The following is a 20061-nucleotide window of genomic DNA, read 5'->3' on the forward strand; positions in this document are numbered from 1 at the left end:
TGCTGGTTTTTGCTGAGCCATTTGATGGTACCTTTACTTGGGCTTTTTCTCAGCTGAGGGCAAGAAATGGACATAGAACAGAAAAGCTAGACTGAAGCTGAGGATGTCAAGTAATATTTGGGACACCGTGTATCTCAGGAAGAAGCATGTTGACATGAGTCCTTCCTACTGCACAAAAGCATATTCTCACTCTAGAACTGGGCATACATCCTTCATACACATCCATGGCTAATGCATTCATATTACCTTCATACACAAACTCAAGTTCACCCATGTGTGCTCTTCTCCACTGACACTCTTACCCCACCTCCCCTGCTACACACTGCTGAAGGTCACTGACAAATGTCTCAAGTACAACCAGGCATGTACACATCTCATTCTTTGAAAGACATAAGCTCCCATGTTCAAACTCACACGTTTCAGAAAGCTTTGCTGACATACAAGAGGCACAAGCCCCCAGTGTGTGCTTTCTGGAAACACACAAGCATGGTCATACACACATAGTGCTCTGGGCACAGTCACTGGTGTAACTGCATTTGCACATACACAAAGGCAGCAAAAAATGCATCCTCCTTTGGACTCTCCTGCATATGCATCAAAATGAGGTTTTCACCTCCTATTTATGCAGAAGTCCCAAGGTAGAAGTGACAGAGATCTGAAATGAGGTGAGTTTTTGTTAGACTTTACAGGCTGATGTATCCATTTTTCCTTGCTTCCTCCATGCAAGGGCTGTAATTCCTTGTTGCCTCACTCCAGGTTTGGGGCAGTCCTTTTGGAGGACGGTGGCAGCAGTCCCATAGACACAGGTAGGTAAAAGCCACCAGGGCTCTGGAAGGCCAAAGGCCAATGGTTTTGCTGAGTGGACGCTTATCAGAAGTGATGCACCTTGGAGAGCTGTATCCGTTGTAGCTGTAACTAGGAGACTGTGAAGTAAATCCCCATGGAGACGGCCAATCACCTTCTTGCTGGGTTAAGGAGCTATCATGATATCAATATGTGTAACAATAACAAATGGCTTGAGATGGATAAATAATGGATCCTCCCGTCTGACCTGCCAATTCAGAGACGTGTTCATCACCCAAAAGCAGCAGAAGAATTGGGCTCCTGTATCATTAATTTTCCTAAACACGCTAGAAAGCTGAGAAGTAGATTTTGTGCTTTGAACCTGTTTGAGCTTTTAAAGCCAGAGATAAATTATTTCCACACACTAGCATTACAGCCAAACATCTGTGAGTAATTAAAAAAATGATGGAAGAATTTGGCTGTGATTGAGAGAGGCATCTCTGAGAGCATGGATAGTGCTTTAGAAGCCCACTGACTTGCCTGTGTAAATCCTGAAACAAAAATGAGTGTCACCTGAGTGATCCAAGGCAACAGGGATCAGTGAGCTAGATGGGCTGGGAAATTGTTAGTTTTGGAGTTGGCTGGCTTTCTCACCAGTCTAACTGAAAAGAATAGACCTCCAGGTAAGCTGGGAAGGCAGTGAGTAACTGAATCCCCCTTGCTCCTAGTGGTTCTCTGGCATCAAACTCTGGGCAAGGTTCACATGCAAAGTATGCCAGGAGTTTTGGACGTGAGACTGAGGGGCATTGCTGAGCAAAGGAGCCTTTGATCTAAAGTGCTACACACGTGGTAAAGTAGAAGTGGTCTCTCTGGGACAAGCACAGTGGAGTAACCAGGTAGTTTCTTCCCATGGATAGACAATGTGGAGGGACTGAGACATTGTCAGTAGTAAGAAGCAACAAATGCTGCTTGTTCCGGAGCTACCATGAGCTGCAGTGGCCTGGCTGATTCTCTTGGCTTTGGTCACACTAGATGGACAACGTCTCTTACCTCTTCCTGTCCTGCCCCAAGGGGCTTGCCATGAGTCCACAGCTGAATCAGGAGGGTGAGGAGAGGGGGCTGCACAGCTGGCTTGCTATTTGCATATTCCAAAATGTGTGTCTCTGTTCTGGGGCACAGCAATGGGAATGGTTGGATCTCCTTTATATCTTTGGTAAAATGTACTTTTGTGGCTTCACTCATGTGCAAAGGCAAGTCTGGAAAGATTGGGGGTTTGGTCAGCACAGTGATGTGAGGAATATCCAAAGGGAACTTCAGAAACAGGTCTCTTGACAACAGGGACTTCAGCATGGAAAAAATTTGTCTGGAGAGAGAGACTAGAAAAGGGGGAGCCAGCATGAGTGACACTTGCGTCACTGCCTCCCTGGATGACACCAGTCCTCTTACTGGTACCTCCCTCAGCTTGATTTACTGCAGATTGAATGAAAAGTGCTTTGACATTCTACACTCATTATGGTGTCACATTGGCAATAAGATAGTGAAGGGTCTCCCAGGGTTTCTGTGACAAGTCCCTTATTTGTGACACTTAATTTTTTTCCCAGTTCAGTTGCAGATGGTCTAAGTATGCAGGGTTTGTCAGCTCAAAGGCATCTGTGTTCCAAGGGGCACTGCGGAGATACAATTTATGACGATGGCTTATAATTTTTAAAGCTGCATAAGTGGACCCTGTGCGTAGCAAACAAGATGCAGTTCCTGTTAAAAGGAATTGAACGGATGATTCAGAAACTTGCAATAGGTACTAGTTAAACAGCCCAGCTAGAGGAGCTGCAGTGCAGGTAAGAGAGCTGTCAGACATCACTGGGAGTGGGAGCTGGTCAAAATCTTGTACAGCGTGGCCAGAAATGTGGCATAAGGACACATCCTGCTGTCGTTGAATTGGTGTGTTGTCCTTGTACACATTGCTGCTGTCCTGGGGAAGAGGCCAGTAGATGGAATTACCTCTGTTGTGCTTGTCAAAAAACCCAAATCCTCACGTCAGCTGCTTCAATTTTTACTCCTTTCAGGGTGGTGTGTGATATATTCTCCTTCCTTTCCCAACCTATTGCTTGACCTAATTGATCTGTTTGTGTTTCAGGTCCCCAGGATCTACTGGGAGCTCTCAACAAGGCGTGTCCTTCTCATGGAGTTTATGGAAGGGGGACAGGTGAACGACAAGGCCTACATGGAGAGGAATGGCATCAATGTCAACGAGGTAGTTTCTCAGCCACCCCTGAATTGGGCATGGTGGGCAAAGCAAAACTGATGTTGCCATCAGCTGACCTTGGTGCAAAATGGAGGCTAACAGGACAGGATGGGGCAGAAGAAGAAGCACATACAGATGTGAATGGAGTGATCAGTCTCAGAGATCTCTGCTCTTGTGCGTCTTGGAAAAATCCATAACCCTCTTGGGGAAACACTCTCTTGCAGGCTGAACAGCTAGAGAGATTTTCAAGGAGACATTATGAAAGGTGACCATGCTCTTATCTTACAGACACCCATGGATTGTTCAAAGATGGCAGTCCCTGTTATCCTGAAGGACTAAGTTCAGCTTCTGATTGTTTTTAACTCACAGACTTTGCTATTAAGAGAGATTTAACAGGTTTTGTCTGTGGCAAAACATGGTCAGCTCTATTCATCTGGGCAAGTCAACCATTCAGATGTGAGAGAGTCATTTCTTTGAGTGAGTTTATTCTATCCTTTTCTTCTGCTATAAAGGCAGAAGTTGAATCTATCCTACATGCTCAGATAGAAGAGTGGATATTCCTCAAATCTTGACATACTCAGAAAGGCTTGTTTTGATGCATTAACAGGAGGACTCTTGAGCAACATTCAGATTTTGAGATGGGCTTCCTCACAGTTCTTGTACAGCAGATCCATTCTGAGATTGAGGCAACTAGCATAGTGTAGCTGTGTGGGACTTTGGTTGCTTCTTTGAATTTTCTCAAACTGCTGGAAATAGCAAAGTTGTAGAGAAGCAGCTAACTTCAGTTTTTCTAACTTGCAGAGCTTTTGCCTGCAATATGAGAGATTGAGGGTGAAAATGTCTGTTCATTTTTTTCTGCATCCATGCCTTTGGGAAGGTTCTCTTGTGACATCTTGGCACAACAGGTTCCATGCAGCAGTGAAACCACATGTTTTCCTGATTCTGAGCTGGTCTCTAAAGGATGGCTAAGAAGTAATTTTAAAAAAAGTTGTCAACAGACTTCTACTACCACAAAGTTTAAGCCTCAGAGGTTTCTGGTCATCTGTCGGGTATAGATGTTGCTCAGCTCAGAAGGGAGGACTGAATTTCTGCAAACTCTCAGTGCCTGCATTGAGCTGTTCTTTCTTCCTTTTCTCCCTTCACCCCCTGAAATTAATGATTAACTTGTACTGATTGCCAATAAGGCAGCAGTTGAGAGGAGGGAATACTGAGCCTGTCAGAATCATGTGATGGGGAATGAAGTCTGTTATTATGGCCACAGTAAGGTGAGGTGGGAGCAGTGCACACCCCAGACTTCTCTGGCAAGATGCAGATAGGTACAAATATGGCCAAGGTCCAATATCAGCTGCTGCTGTTGTTGCCCTGGGTAAAGGCCTGCATGGCATGGTGGTGAGGTGAGCAAAAAGGAGCAAGCAGACACTGAAAGGAGCATGAGGAGGGGGTGGCAACTAGTTTCAAAACTATGACATGGCTTATAATATACAGCAGTTTTGGCTTTCAGGTTTTGGCTTTTCATTAGCTCCTTGTAAATCACCTCAATCTGTTTATCTATCAATCCCTCTATCATCTTACTCCGTTTTGTTTTACTGGGTGGAGGAAGAAGAGTCTTCACTAAGAAGGATTTCTCTTGTGTGACAATGCAGCCTTGAAAAGCAAGCTGAGCCTCTCTCCTCTAAATGGAAAGGATCCCTGAGGTGAAAGCTCCCTTCAAACCAGGTTACTGACATTTACTTAATACCGTCTGTAGCAGGATTATCATTAAAGCTGCCCAAAAGCACATTAATCTCTCTGGATCCGTCCAAGTGCTGGATTGTAATGGCATTTAATCAGAGAAGGCTTTGATTTCTAAAGACAAGTGCAAACACTGAAATATCTGCCTGTGGAACAGTTACTTATTCATGTGCAAGTGTAGCTGAGGAGGAGCATGCAGCTAGGATATGGACAGTAAAAGGGAAATCTGGAGAGGGGAGTTATCAAGAAATGAGCTGGCATGAATTTTTAGAGAAGACCAGGCTATGGCAGGGTTAAGAAGGGCGTGCCTGGAAACTGGGCTGTTCCTGTTTCAAAACACAAGAGTATTTGCAGTCTTGGTTGGGAAGTTACATTTGGAAGAAGTGGGTAGTGCAGAGAAGAGAGGAAAAATATACTTGAGGGACTCTCAAGAGGTTTGTAGTATATGGTATGCAGGAGGAAAGGAGCAAGGCTATTTAGAGTATGGATTTAAAAAGAAAATCCCAAATGGCACAAATGCTCCTTTTGCACCCATTCTGATTTTACCAAATTCATTTAGAGAGACCTTGTCTGTGTGCAAATCTTAACATTATCTCTGGTCTGCTGCATGGGTCCTTCATGTCCTTCCTTGTGGATTCTCTGCCCTTCTCTGCAGAAGCTGCTGAATCAGCAGGCGATGGGAGCTGTGGAGCTTACAGATGTACTTGTGGCATGTGCTGTATTGGCTCCAACTAACCAGCCAACTAAGGTAGCCAAGTGGAGAGTCCCCATGATCACCCTGGTTTGGACTTGAGTCAGGGAAAGGAAACGATGCCATGTACTTCAGCTCACTAAGAGCCTGGTCATGAGCCGTGGATGATTCAGAAGTCAGGCAAGTGTTTTGTCCAGCTGAGAATTGAAAGCAAACAGCTAAGGTACTTAAGATGAGCTACTGTGTGCAATTATTGCCATCTGTCACCCCATCCTACTGTGGCTTTTTGCTTCCTTCTGTTACTAAATGGGTTCTGCAGTGGAACGGTATCTCTTAGCTCGATAAAGAGCCCAGCTACCTTCTTGTGGTTGACAGCTCTGCAACTTGAAAAATGCTTTCAATGTGGGATTTACCCTTCTGCCAAGAGCCAGGAGCTGCTGCTGTGTTGCTGCTAAAATTTAAGTGGGATTTCCCAGGGTGGGATCCCTTTGTCAGTGCAAGTGTGGAAACCTCTCACATCTCAAGTGTTTGTGCTTAGAACACTCAAGTGTTATATGAAGCGGAGCATGGAGAAGAGCACTGTTTCTGGGGAAAAAGGCTATTCTTGCTCTTTGCACTTGCTGATTTAGTCTGAGGAGAGGTTTCTTTGCAGATTCTTCTATATTTTATCTTGTCTGAAGCTGAGAGAAATTCACAAGGCACTGGTAAGCAAGGACGGTGACCTCCAGCATTTTCAGCTTCTGAACTGTGCAAAGACACCAGGTCAAAGAGTTAAATTACACACAAACCTATTTCTTACTGAAAGTCAGTCTCAAGCGTCATTGTCAGTCAATTGCTTAAGTCTCAGCAAGATGCTTTACATTAAATCCAAGGAAATACAACTGTGTGTAAAGCTAAGGGAAAATTATCCCCATGGCCATTTTGGGTCTGACAGAGATGCAAGAAACAATTAAAAAAAAGTGACTGGTCTTCTGTACCCGTGTCCTTTTGAGAATCTGAACAAACTTATCGAGTTAGTCTCTCAGTTGCCTGAGTGGGTGAGTCAGAATATTTCTCCCCACTTAAATGCCATGGAAGATGGGGCATTGAGCAGGAAAATAATTTCCTCAGTCCCCAACAGAGAGTACGAGGGATGCTAGGAGTGCACTCCAGGAGTCCTAAAAACTATTCCTGTATCTTAATGACATCACGTGTGTGCAGACATCACCTTGCTGTGATGCTAGATCAGTGCATAGTGATAGTACTGCATAACAGAGCACTGTTTTGATCCTCACAATGGGATCACAGAGGACAGAGCGTGAAATCCGATCTCTTGTGTGTGACCATCCTAATCTGCTATGGACAAGAGCCATTTCAGAGCAGGGGCAGAGTAGGCACCAAATTGTGGCTATTCTCCATCCACACCCTTTGCTAATTTGACACTGGTTTAATTGGGCAGAATTGCCCTAGCAGGATTAAGCAAACCCTTAGATGATAGCTGTAATAACAACAATGAAAGAAAGCAAAAACCCAATACAGTCTTCAATCCAATTAACCTTCGATTAAGGTTCCAAAATCAATGCTATTATTTTGGCCGGAGGAGGTAATATTGAGCCCTGAGAAATGAGCTGCACAACGACCTTTACTTTTAATGAGATCAATAGAAGTTAGTGTCGCCATCTCTTAAAATAATTGGCAAATATTACAGCCAAATTAAGGCCAGAGACTAGTATCTGCTCCTGATCTAAAGAGACAGTCACAGATGGAGTTGGGACAGGAAGGTATGATGCCCTATCAGGCAGTTTCATCTGGGATTTAGGTATCAGGGCAGGCAGTGAGATCATCTCTACATGACCATGACACAAGATTTTTTTCTTTGTGTTTCTTTCTTCATGTTGGTTGGAGGCATGGACCCAGGACCACTCCAACTTGCTCACAAGTCCAGGAAAGTATCAGTGACTTTCCCCAGATATCCCAGACTGGTTTGTTACATTGCAGCTACCCATGAACATGATATATGTGCTATATTTTCACTGTAGGAGTACTCAGAGGCTCAGATTTGTGTGCATCCTTCCTTTTCCAAGAAGTTTCTTGCAAATTATTGCTTATTGATGTTTTTAAAAATACTCATTTGTGATAGACTTTCCAGTGTTTTGTTACCATTAGATTACTCTGTCAGCTGGGTGTGCTGATTTGTTAGGAGGAGAGTTGCATACATTGTGTATGAACTGGTGTGTGCCCAGGACTGTGCTGCTATGGGGCAATATGCGGTGGAATATAATATGGGATCATCAAATGTACCTCCTAGTGGATCATGCAGGGGTGACAGGTTGTCTAGGCTTTCAGAACTGATGGCAGCAACATATTTGGGCTGTATACACATACAAGAAGAAATGTATCACTGCTGCTACCTACACTGCAGCCTGGGATCCGCTGAGTTAGGTGACAGATATGCTGTAGGTGTACTTGTTAAGGTCTTTGGTCCACTGGATATGGGTCTGTTGACTAGAAAAGGTGGGGATTGGTAGGGAAATTGCAAAGTAGGGAAGAAACTGATAGATGCAACGGTGGAGAGGAATTACGATAGTGTAGTTTTGTGAGGTTTGCTCTTCAAACAGAACTTATTCAACAAATCAGTGATGACCTTAAACCAGACAGTACTGTGTGAAGGAGATTGTTGATGACACCAAGTTGGGATGTCTGTCATTGTAGAAGAGGACCAGAGTATCAATAACACTTGTTGACCTTGACGACTGAAGTGATAGAAGGGGATAAAAATGAGCAATACCAAGTGAGAAATCATGTGCTTAAAAACCAATAAGAATAATTTCTTAAATATACTGGGAGTTTATCAGAGGGAATTGACACCAGAATTGAGTTTGGAATATTAGTCAGTCGCAGGGTAAGTGTGTTTCCTCTGCAGTGTGACTGTGTAAAAGGCAGGTTGACTCCTAGGACACACCAGGTAAAGGAGTATCCTGTAGAAATGAGGCAGTATTTCTGCTGATTATAATCTGATTGGTGTAGTAAATAGTGGAGAGGGATGGAACTAGTTAAACTCTAGGATTATGCTAGCTAAGGAAATGATTTAAACTGGACATAATTAAAATTAGGCTGGGATTTAGGGGTAAGGTTCTGACCATCTCAAGGGGAAATTTTTGGAACAGCCTCCAAAGTCATGCTTTCTGTCTTACATATTTCCAGCGAACTTGACCAGTTTATAGAGAGACTGTGTAGTACTGTACAGTAACAACTCTTAATGTCCTCACTACATTCTTATTTTCTTCAGTATTGACTTGTAACTCATGTAGGATAGTTTGTGATGTGTAGCATCCTTGCCATATTGAGTACATAGAATGAACTTCATGTGCTTAGGTGGGCAAAGAGTTACTCCAAGTCCAGCTGTTGTACATGTATCTGCCACTCCATTGTTTGATTGTTGTCTGCAGTCTGCTTATTCCTCAGCTCCATTTTTTTTTCCAAATGAAAACATTGGGCTGAAAACGTGCAGTTTGCCTGACAGTGTCGTGGTCATGTCACATAATGTGGCAATGGCAGGTTGCTATTTGCATTGACTGGTGAGGCCACAGGCTTGCTTGGTGACTTGTAGTGATCATGTTCTGCTGCAGCACAGACAGGCAAATTGAACTTCTTTTAGGCAATAACACACCTTCTGGCAACATGCCTCCAGCCAGAGCCACAGCCTGATGTCATCCTGACATATCAAGCACAGCTCTGCTTGCTGACTAGCATAGTTTTTCTGCTTATGTCTTATGCCTAAATGACACCATTCACGATTACACCCATTCCGTTCTGCCCAGTTCTATTTCTTGTAGCACATCATAGCTACAAGTGCTTCTGCTTCCTTGCCAGTCAAACCTTCTAACATCAGTGCAGTGCACCTCCTCTGCCATTCCTTAGCCAACTTTGGAATCTTCAGCTCTTTTAATCTTTTAGCAAAGTAAATGCCTCTGCATCCTGCTCATTTATTTGCTTTCTCTGAACTCCCTCTGTGTAGTCTGCATCTCACTGTTAATGAGGTGTCTGGAAGTGAATGCAGGATTCCAAGGGTGATTATTATTTCTTTACAGTGTGCAGAACAATGCTGGGGAATGCTGGTAATGATAAAGACCTCGTTGTGCTGGATGATAAACAGGGAAAGGACTGATGACCTGTGTCATAACAAAATGCCTGTGTGTTAACTTTGGTCTTTGTTTCTGTAAATCATTGCAACCTTTTGTCTAATTTGTGATGCACCTTCACCCCAAGGTCTTACACAGCCTAAATGCATGCTGAATTCCTCCCTTCTTCTGAGCAGAGGTTTTCACACATCTGTTTTCTCATTTCACCTAGCCACATTCTTCCAAAGTGAATACTGTAGATGTTATTTATTCAGTGGTCTTCTCAATAAAGGTGGAATAAGGGCCCGTAGTGACAAGGCATGTTATTGGAGAATTAATGTATATAAAGGTTTCGTGTTTTTTTCCTAAGCTTTTTCTCAAGAAGCATGAACTTCTTTTTTTTCTGGATTATGATAGGTCACTATTCACATATTGCACTCTAAGTCCTAGAGTGTAAAGAAAACCTTCCTTTATTGTTTAGAATTTTACAGTATTGGTGCTTTCTATCTTAATTTAATTTGTATCCTATTTTAGGGGTATGCCAACAGACAAAATATGTGAAAATACTTAATGTGCAGCATAGCTCCACCTCTTACACTAGGTATTTTTTTTCCAAAGACTGTTTATATGCTTATTTCATAAATCCCTGTAACTTATCTTCTGTATGCTAATGAAATGATACGGAATGCATTCATCTGCATTTGTCTTAAAGAAGCCATAAAGTGTAGTTCAGTGAATTAGCTACTGGAGATACTCAGGGTTGTATGCTGGGGAAGAGGTAAATATAAGCACAACAGGGAAAGGAGAGAGGATGAGAATCTTGCAGTGACAATCGTCGTGTACCCATGACCCAGCCTGTGGGTCTGAACAGGGCTGTGACCCCTCTCTTTTCATGGGGAGATGAATCCCAAGCACCTTTTGTGTTGCATCATGGGCTGCAAAAGGCTGTGACCACAGATCTGTCTACTGATAGTGACTCAATAGGGGAGACCTTCTCTGCACCTGGACCCACAGCTGTATCACAAGATGCTGTTATGAGAGTGGCATGGATAACCTGGTGAGAGGTGTTTTTGTAGGATCCTAGGATATTTAAGATTGGAAAGGATCTCAGGAAGTCTTCTAACAAATCTCCTGCTGAGGCAGGATCATTTGTGGGGTCAGACCAGCTTGCTTATGGTGTTAGCCAGTGAAGACTTTAAAACATCCAACGATGAAGATTGCACAACCCCTTCAGCCATGACAAACCAACAGGTTTGCAGAACTGCTAGCCCTTGGCTGGACTTGTGTTTAATGGGTATGAGACATCATGTTGTGTTCTGGATTGTCCCCAAGTCCTCATCTTCAGTAGTTCTGTGGTCTTTCAGGTCCCTGGAGGGCAAAGAGCTAAAGCAGGGAGGGCAAAATGTGGTTCACTCAGTGTGTGCACCGGTGTCATGGTTGATGCTATGATCAGTCATAATGTCCAAGTCCATTCCTTCTGGTGTGCAGGTCCCTGGGACACTGTGTGAATGAGTGACTGGCTTAAAACAGACTATCTGGCTTGTCCTTGCATGGTCAGCAGGTGCTATTCAGCTCCTCTAGGAGATCACAGCACCTGCTTGTGTCGAATTTTAGAGCTTGTCAATCTAGGAGACCTATAAGGGTCACTTCACGGCTCCAGTGATCTCTGATGGTGATTCAGAAGGGAAACATCACTCCTCTCAGTACTTGCAATAACACCTGCATGGCATTAGGGAAGCTGCACTACAGGAGATCCCAGGGCTGTGCTGTGCTGTGCTGTCTGTGTGGGTGATTCAGCATGGAGCCAGCATTCTCCATGACTCAGCAGTTGTTCCAGGTCCCATGTGAGGGACAGATGATTGTTTCACCTGATCCTCTACCTGTCCCTGTTGGTGTACTGCAGGAAGGGTTCTTGTTTTGTCCTCATTTGTAGTTACTTGGGCACTACTGATAATGAACACTTTTCTCAGAGGTGGGTAAAGCAAGCCCTTCCCTGGCTGTCTGGTTTTCTGCAGGACAAGCAGTCATTAGTATCCCTGTTACCTCTTCTACCACCTCTGCTTATGGGGACAGCTGCCTGTTTGCTGCTTACACAGTGTGTCTGGAGACATGCTTGGAATAATTTATAATGATTGTCTTTTAATTGCTTGTTCAGCAGTCTGCTGTGGAGCACTGTGCTGCTCTGTGATGGCAGGGAGGCCTGGTGGTGGGATGTCAGGGCAAGGCTGCTGTGTTAGTGCATGGCAAGGGATTGATCCCAGGCCCTGGGGATATTTGCTTGCTCCTAGGAGGTTTTTAACTTTAATAACATCTCTTGGTGATAAGGAACAGCAGCATGGAAGGACACAGCAGTGACAGGATGATTTAAACAGCCTTTCTGTGCTGCTTCATCTTCACAGACATTGCCAATCAGATTAGCATGGGTCTGAGGAAAGAAGAGGGAAAGTGGGGGACAGTGTGATGGAGGGAGGTAAGAGGGAATCCATGTTCATTCTGGTGAGCAGACTGACAGGCTGAGTCTCCCCCCACCCCTTCCCCACTGGGTCCTGCTGCCATCCATGGATGGAAAGACCTTAGTCTTCCTCCAGGCAGTCTCACCCACTCCGGCAGCAATTTCCATGCCTTCCCTGTGAATGCATGTCTGTCCCTATCTGCTCTCCCATTTTCCTCCTCATTATCAGAAACCCCATTTTTACCCACAGTTATTTTCTTATTTTATGCCAGACAAGTGTCCTTAAATAACCCCTGATCCCATGAACACCTTATAGTGCTCCCTGCATGGATCCTTCCCTGAATGGCCTGAGCCAGCCCGCTACCAGTAGATGCCAGCAGCCACCCTGCGCATCTGTCAGCGTGAGGAGCTGCAAGAGCTCTACATGGGGACATCGGCATGCACAGACCTTTGCTCCCTGTAGGGTTGGCACATGGCTGCTGCCTCTCATCCCTGGCAGGCACCCTGCTGTGGGTGGCAGTGTGTGACCATCTCCTGTCTCCTCACAGATATCTCGCAACCTGGGGAAGATCTACAGCGAAATGATCTTTGTGAATGGCTTTGTGCACTGTGACCCACACCCAGGCAATGTGCTCGTGAAGAAATGCCCAGCCTCTGGCAAGGCACACATTATCCTCCTGGACCATGGGCTCTACCAGGTATGTAGCCATGAGGGGCTTGTAGGGCCTTGTGAAGCTGCCTGTGGGCATCAGGCTGAAAGAGCACACTCAGCTGTAGCCTTGCCCTTCTAAGCACATTTTGCCTATTACTCCTATAACCTTCCAAGGATGTTTTCTGACTCTGAAATGGGGGATAGGGCACAGCTAAGGGGCACAAGACTTTTCTCCCAGTTTCCTGTCCTGTATGGGCTTCTGGAGGCCACGTCTCCCTCCCCAGGTGCTGAGCGAGTCATTCCGCATGAACTACTGCCGCCTTTGGCAGGCCCTGATCAAGGCCGATATGAAGAGGGTGCAGAAGTACAGCCGACGGCTCGGGGCAGGGGATTTGTACCCTCTCTTCGCCTGCATGCTGACTGCCAGATCTTGGGAGTCTGTCAACAGGGGCATTGACCAGTCACCAGTCTCAGCCAGTGAGGTAGGTCCTGTGTGTCCTTCCCTAACGTGTGCCCTTCCTTCTCCTCAGATACCTTTCTTCGTTGAAACCACTTGCACCACTAATATTGCCGTGATGCTGGGCAACCCCTGGCAGCTCTAGCATTTTCTGCATTGATAGCTGAGGTAGAACAAGCCAGGGCTCCTTCTTATACAGGCTGAACTTAATTTCCCAAATTCACTTGTCATGGGCTGCTTAAATTTTGTATAATATTTTAATGTCCAAGTGTTCACCATTTCTGTCAGGGGAAACATTTACAGATCAGCCTTTTTAAAAAAAGATGTTGAATCCAGCTGTGCAGGGTACCATCAAGGAGGCTAGGATAAGGAAGAGGAGACATAAAGGCTTAGTGGGAAGACATGAGAAGGATAATGCATTATCACTATTCATGTAAATGACCATCAGCACTGATACAAACTCCTAAAAACCCTTGGAAATTACCTCCCAATCAGAAACCCTATTAACTTGGAGTCAAGGTTGCTTAACTGCAGATCCTGTCAACTCAATTTCTACAAATCTAGGAAATTGCCACTTACATTCTCCACCCTTTCATATCCCCACATGCTGGGATCCTTCTCATGCCTCCTCATGCACCTGACACACACACACATCACCTTAGGAATAACAGCAGCCCCTGCCAACTGTGCTGTTCTCAGAGAGTAATACATAGTGATGTGATTTCATTCAGCCGACTAGTGTCTGTAGGTAGAAGCATGTTGTATCCTATGGTTTGCTTTTGTCTGCACACTTCTGTAGTAGAGAGGATGAATTTCATTTAAGTATTGTTATAATATTGTCCTGTGAAATTCTCTTCTGGAAGTTCCTTCATTTTGACGGATGTGGCAGAATTTGCTGCACTGGCTTGCATTATCCGTAGCAATGAGTAGGTCAGATACCTTGGGTAATGGACCCCTCTCAACCAGCAATTTGATTACTTCCTACTTGATAACTTCCTAAGTTAATTTTGTGCATATCAGAAATAATATAGTGACTGTCCAGAAGATCTGTGCTTGATCTGGTGAGTTCTGGAGCTACCACAATTCAGAGACACCGAAGTAAATTGGCACAGAGCTGGCTCCAATACTACAAGGCCTGAGCTAGTGAGCAATGTTTATTCTCAACTGGCTTGTGAAGGTTATGCCAGAGGTGTAGCTGCAGCTGTGTGGTGCCCTGTGTGTGCTAATGAACTTCGTCATTGAATTGAATTGCGTGTATGGAGCCATCTCTGTTGTCTTTGCCTACATGACACAATTAATGCTGAAACTAGATAATCCTGCAGCAGATAATGGGGAGCTGAGAAGATTTGCTGTGGCATTAGGAAATGAGCTGCTGCTTGCCCTTACTTTAGAGGTGAATTTGAAAGATTTTATCAGCAGCAAGAGCTGAGCACTGTGTAGGCAGGTACCTTCAGCACAGAGCTCCACAGAGTGTGCTTGAGGATGTATCAACATGACAGTAGCCTGTGAGACAAGGAAGCAACCATCCTGAAACAAAATCTTATCTGTAGTGCTGTGCCCAGTCTGGGACACTGCATCTTGTGAAAGGTTTGATGAAACTGGAGCAAGTCCAGTAGGAATCTACAAGGGCTGGTGGTCAAGCAGATGCATGAGGTAAGTCTGAGCAAGCTAGGGCAGAAAAAATCCAGAAAAGGTGGGTTGAGGAAAGCTGTAGAACTGATTTTTGAATCTCTTAGAGTCCTGCAAACAGGACAAGAAGTCATGGGTTTAAAATCAGCTAAGGAGATTGGGGTCAAATATGGGAAAAGCCAGATCTAATGGCAAAGACAGTGAAACGCTAGTGCATATGGTCTGGGGAGGCTTTGAGTCATGTTACTGGAGAGTTTTAGGAGCAGGCTGGGCAAATGTATGAGGATTGCTGTAGGTGTAGTTATTCCTGCCTTAAGCCAGGGCCAGGCAGCTGATCTCTCAGGGTGGCTGCTAGCCTCGTCTCATCTGATTTTATGATGCATTTTGCTGCATCCTGCAGCAACCTCAGCAACTGCAGCCAAGGGGCTTTTCTCAGGTCCTGTGGCATAGCTCATTTCTTCCTCTGCACACAGGCTTTGCCCTTGACAGAAAATGACAGTTCTGGTGACAGATCATGTGGTTGTTTTGTGATGTGGACAAGCAGCTGGAGCTAAAAATAAAAAGAAATAGAAAAGAAAACCTATGTGTGGAAAATAAAGTAGGCTCTCCAATGTTGATGGCTGGGATAAAGGATAAGAGATAATCAGGGAGGAATTTTCTGCCAACAAATAATGGAACAGAACATTTAACATTTAGGAGAGCTAAGCATCTTCTTGCTGAAGCTTTGTATACTTGGTCAGTGACAGAGGTAGGAGGACACAAAGATTTGTTTGTCGACAGCAAAGCAACCATGGTGGTATGTGAGCTGTATACATCCCTGACCATCATGCCTTGCACACTCAGTTTGTGCAGGTCTGTTCCTTTATAATAAGTTTGAAGTTCACGAAGAGTGAGTGTAAGGTCCTACATCATGAAATATAGGCCATCCTTCATTCCAGAGGAGAGAAGGTTTTAGAGCTGTCGTTTCCAACAAAGGAGCCTCCCTCCTGTAAGAAGTTATTTACTGCCCTCTGCATGTGTCCTGCTGCATTTTGGAGATTTCAGATGTTCCAGGGACTTCTATTTGAATTTGCTGATTCATGTCATGGCCTCTGTAGGGAGAGGTAGGGGCATGGTATGCGTAAGGGATCAGCTCTTCCACACTGTGCTACATTTACTGGGATGGTGAGGGAATTCTCAGATCTAAAAACAGCCAGAAGAGGTGGGGCTGGCTGTCTTGCATGCTGTGGTGGCTCGTGTTAAGAGGAGAGCCCATCTTGAGTGGCTCAGGCTGTAGCCCATCAGTTATCACTGGGATCTTATGGTGGGCTGTGTGTTTGTTGGAAGCTGGAGAACCAGGGACAATGAAGGATCACCCTGTATCTGCCTTGGACTTATACTCTTTCCTTAAGCATCTGCTACCAGCCACTATCAGACAGGAGATAGGTCTAGGCAGACCCTCAGTCTGACAGGTTTTGATCTTACGGGTTAGCATGATGCTTAACTGCATAATGCTTTCTCACCTCTGCTGAGTTGTGTTGAGGACAGAGGACTAAACTAGGCCTTGGAAACAGCTTCGTCAATATAGCATGGAGCCATCAGTTGCATGGGACAGCAAGACAAGGAGCAGCCTGGTTGTCTTTGCAGCATACTTCCACCTTTCTGAGCAGTCCTGTGCTACCTCAAGCTCTGCCACTTTTGGGGCTTGTGATGTGAGACTCAGACAGAAGGTTGCAAGGACAGTGATGAGACATGGTTGCTGCAGGCTGCCTGGGATCAAGAACTGAGATAGCAGTCGGTGCATGTGCTCCTGAGATTTTATTAATCCTGCCAGTGAGGGGACAGGGCCTTCTCTCACTGAGGGGCAGGTGGGGTATGGCAAGAGTCATCTGTGTCTGTGCTGTGAGTACCTGGGACAGCCTGGTGTCTACAGGGAAGCAGGACAAAGGTCTTTAGCTTCTGGCCTAGAGTCATGGTCTGTAAAAACAGTCTCTTCCTGGCAAATCTCAGCTGCATCTGGACCTGAATTTCCCATGCACGCTCAGCTTCTCTCTCCTTTCTTCCTGACATGACCTGGCCGGCCACAGGATTTGGAGATCCGGTCCAACGCTGCTACTTACTTGCCTCAGATCACCCAGCTCCTCAACAATGTCCCCCGCCAGATGCTGCTGCTGCTGAAGACCAATGACTTGTTAAGGGGGATTGAGTCAGCCCTGCACACACGGGCCAGTGCCAGCTCCTTCCTCAACATGTCTCGCTGCTGCATCAGAGCCGTTTCCACGTGAGTCTCTTCTCCAGGCACTAGAGTCTAGACATGGAGCAGCAGGGGTTGACTGTCCCTGTGGTTCAGGAGTCGAGGGGGATCTCAGGGTCAGCAGGCCAGTCCTACAGCAGCTGAGCAAGGCGAGCAGGATAGACCCTGAGACGGTAGTGAAGGCCAATCAAAAGTCCATATGATAAGGCAGCATCATGGTGCCAGGGCAGCTCTAAGAACAAAACAAAGTCAATCTGTAGATCAGGTTCAGTGGTTGTCAGGCAGGTCCATGGTGACAAGACAGGGCTGAGGTCAAGCTAAGAGGTCAGTAAGTCAGTTGAGGTCTAGGTAAGAGGGCTTCACAGCAGAGCATGAGCTGGGGACCATTACTCTTCCTGGGTAGCTCAGGCAGGGACTGGAGGTGCAGGCCTGAGATTAATTTGGCCTCCTGGCCTATGAGTAGAGGGTTGAGGTTGGTCCTAGACCAGTCAGAGCCATTAAGGCTTATTAGAACCCCTCACTCAGTGGTCCTGACAAGGCTCTGACTTGACCCCTTGACCTCTTACGCTTAGGTGTGGATTTCTCCCCCTCACTATCACGTGTCCTACGTGTTCATTTGCATGTCTCAAGCTCTGTCTGTGCTGTTCTCACATCCATCAGCCTTCAGAGGACAAATCTATTACCCTGGGGCTGGGGACAGAGATAGAGTTGGAGGCCTTAGGGTAATTGTTTAGGATTTGGCCCTTCCAGAGGAGGGGAAGTGGCTTCCTGCCCGTCATAGGTATCACCATTGGGAAGTATTTGTCAGTAGGAAAGATCTGCAAGTTCACTGCAGCCAGTTTCTTCAGCCTGATAGAGGGGCTGGGGCTGACTCTGAAGGTCAGGCTGATGTTTAAAAGTGGGAAACAGGAGTCATGCAAGTGATTTCCGTCTATGAGTCTTATGAGTCAATGCACCTCTGCCTCAGATCCTCCTCTTTGCAGAAGAAATAACAGTTCTGTCTCTGGCTGGTGAGGCACCTTTGAAGCCCAATTAGCCTCTGCCTCTAAAGAAAGGTGGAGAAATACTTTTCCTGGAATCAGTGTGTCAGGATTGCTGGACTCTTACAAGTCTGCTGCCAGAAAAAGCTATAGGAGTGTGCAGCTGTCCCTGTTAGCTGAAGTGAAGCTGGGCACAGAAGCAGAGGTTGCCATGACCCAGGGTCACTACACACAGTGGGAAGAGAATGGAACTCACAAAGGAGCAGCCTGCTGGCTGTCTCTTCTGACAGATCCATTCTAGAAAGGCATTTCCCGGCTCCTCAGAAGCACCACTTGGAGAAAATCCTTGCTTCCTGGGGACTCTCCAAAGATGGGATATTGCCTTCCCCCAGGGAGGGTCAGTTGTACTGAAGATGCAGGACAGGCCTCCTTCCTGCTGGACTGTATCCTGCTGGATCTAATGCAACTGTTTTTTCATTCTAGGTACCAGAGGAGCAAGAGCCACTCACTTTACAGGAGGGCCCAAATCTCACTCACAGAAGCCCTGAGCCTGTGGCAGATCAACTTGTATGAACTGTTCCTGTGGCTGAAGGGGTCCCAGCTGGGGAACTGGGTCATTGCTCTCCTGAGACGGATGCACCATTCCACATACTGACATGAACTGGTGGGAGAGGCCAGGGTGCTCCCTCCCTCCCTTCTGCTCTCCACAGCACATTTGCCTTTCTGACTGTTTCTGTCTATTTTTGGGTCTTACTCCACATTACACGCTGCACTGTCCTTGCCTTTTGCAGCATTAGCTTCCTCTGTGGCAGTGAGAGGCTGAGTTGGTACCAGAGCTCTACTGTTTCATAGTTTAGGAAAAGGAGGTGTGGGACAGCTTGTGTCAGGAAAGACAGGGTACTTTCTTTCCCAATATGAGCTGGGTTAGTTCTGCTCAAATTCCAGTGGGAGTGCACTGGAAGCAAATGCCTCTCCTTGCCTCTTTCTTAAGCAATCTTACAGAATTTAAGGGAATCCCACCCTAGAATGCCCCAAAACGTTTCTCAGACCCTCGGAGAGAGGTGGTAGGTCCCTTTAGACTTCAGTTGTGTTTGTATTAGTTTGTGCAATCTCCTTAGTCTGCTTTCTGTTCAGGTGTGCAGAGAGTTTCTCAAAGGAGTAAGACCTTGTGGAAAGCTGTCACTAGGGCTTCCTCTCCCAGCACTAGGAAAAGTGAGAGTGTTGGACTGGGAGTCCAACTTTCTGAGGTTTGTCTCCGGTCCTGTCAGCAAGTGCCTCCATGTTTTTTGACTTTTCCTGGCCTGTTTCCTTGCAGATAAAATGGGGGAAGAGGACAGCAATCTTGCCTCTTTTATGAAATTCAGGAAAGGCAGTAGGAATGACTCAGGGCTCTGAAACTGCTGGTAATGTATGTGTACTGTATAACACTGCCACACAGCAAAATAAATGTGTTGTATCAAAGACCTTTGTGGGAGGGATGCCTGGCTGTGCACTCAGAGTTATGTCTGGGCCTCTAACCTCAGTCCTGTTTCCATTTTTTCCACTGAGTGAGTGATGCCAGGCAGCATTGGCAATTCCTTGCAAACCAAATCAAAGTGCCACTAGGTCTTTCCTCTGTACAAGAAGTTTGTTCCACATCTGAGTCCTCTGTTGCTGCATCAGATTTGTTGGGACGGGACAGAGAAGCAGGCATTATTCTGCTGGGAAAATGCACCACTTCTTGCTACCTCCCTAACTGTGGGAGTATTCTGCAGCACATCTGTGAGACATCACCATCCCCATACCACACACTGAGCATTTCGCCTTGTCACTGCCTATGATGTTTCACCGCTCCTGCCTCAGACAAAAACCTGCCATTTGCTCGGTGGTGCAAGTGACAGGTCTGATGGCTGTGACTGCAGTTATGGGACAGCTACCAGAAAAGTCTCACCTAGAGGCCTGCTGTATGTGAGACACATTTGGGATCCTGGAAGATGTCTCTGTTGCTTTTGAGAATTCCTTTAGCCAAGAAGGGTGGATGGAGGTGATTGTTTACATCATTTCAGCTCTCTCATAAACTGTCTTGGTGAAAGGGGACACACAGGACAGGATGGGAATGTCCCTCTGCTGCC

At 45.8% G+C, this 20061-nt stretch overlaps 1 protein-coding gene across 1 annotated transcript in view; it reads left to right on the top strand.

Moving 5' to 3' along the window:
* The window catches only part of ADCK1 (aarF domain containing kinase 1), a gene marked incomplete at its 5' end in the record, with an annotated part of 66804 nt that extends 47835 nt beyond the window's left edge, over positions 1-18969 (top strand). The window contains 5 exons of the mRNA XM_009073386.1: positions 2918-3034; positions 12548-12697; positions 12936-13133; positions 16804-16997; positions 18434-18969. Coding sequence (XP_009071634.1) covers positions 2918-3034; positions 12548-12697; positions 12936-13133; positions 16804-16997; positions 18434-18605 — 831 coding nt within the window. The remainder of the gene's footprint in view (positions 1-2917; positions 3035-12547; positions 12698-12935; positions 13134-16803; positions 16998-18433) is intronic.
* Positions 18970-20061: the final 1092 nt, after the last annotated feature.

This window comes from Acanthisitta chloris, unplaced genomic scaffold, assembly GCF_000695815.1.
Source record: "Acanthisitta chloris isolate BGI_N310 unplaced genomic scaffold, ASM69581v1 scaffold2514, whole genome shotgun sequence".
NCBI lineage: Eukaryota > Metazoa > Chordata > Aves > Passeriformes > Acanthisittidae > Acanthisitta > Acanthisitta chloris.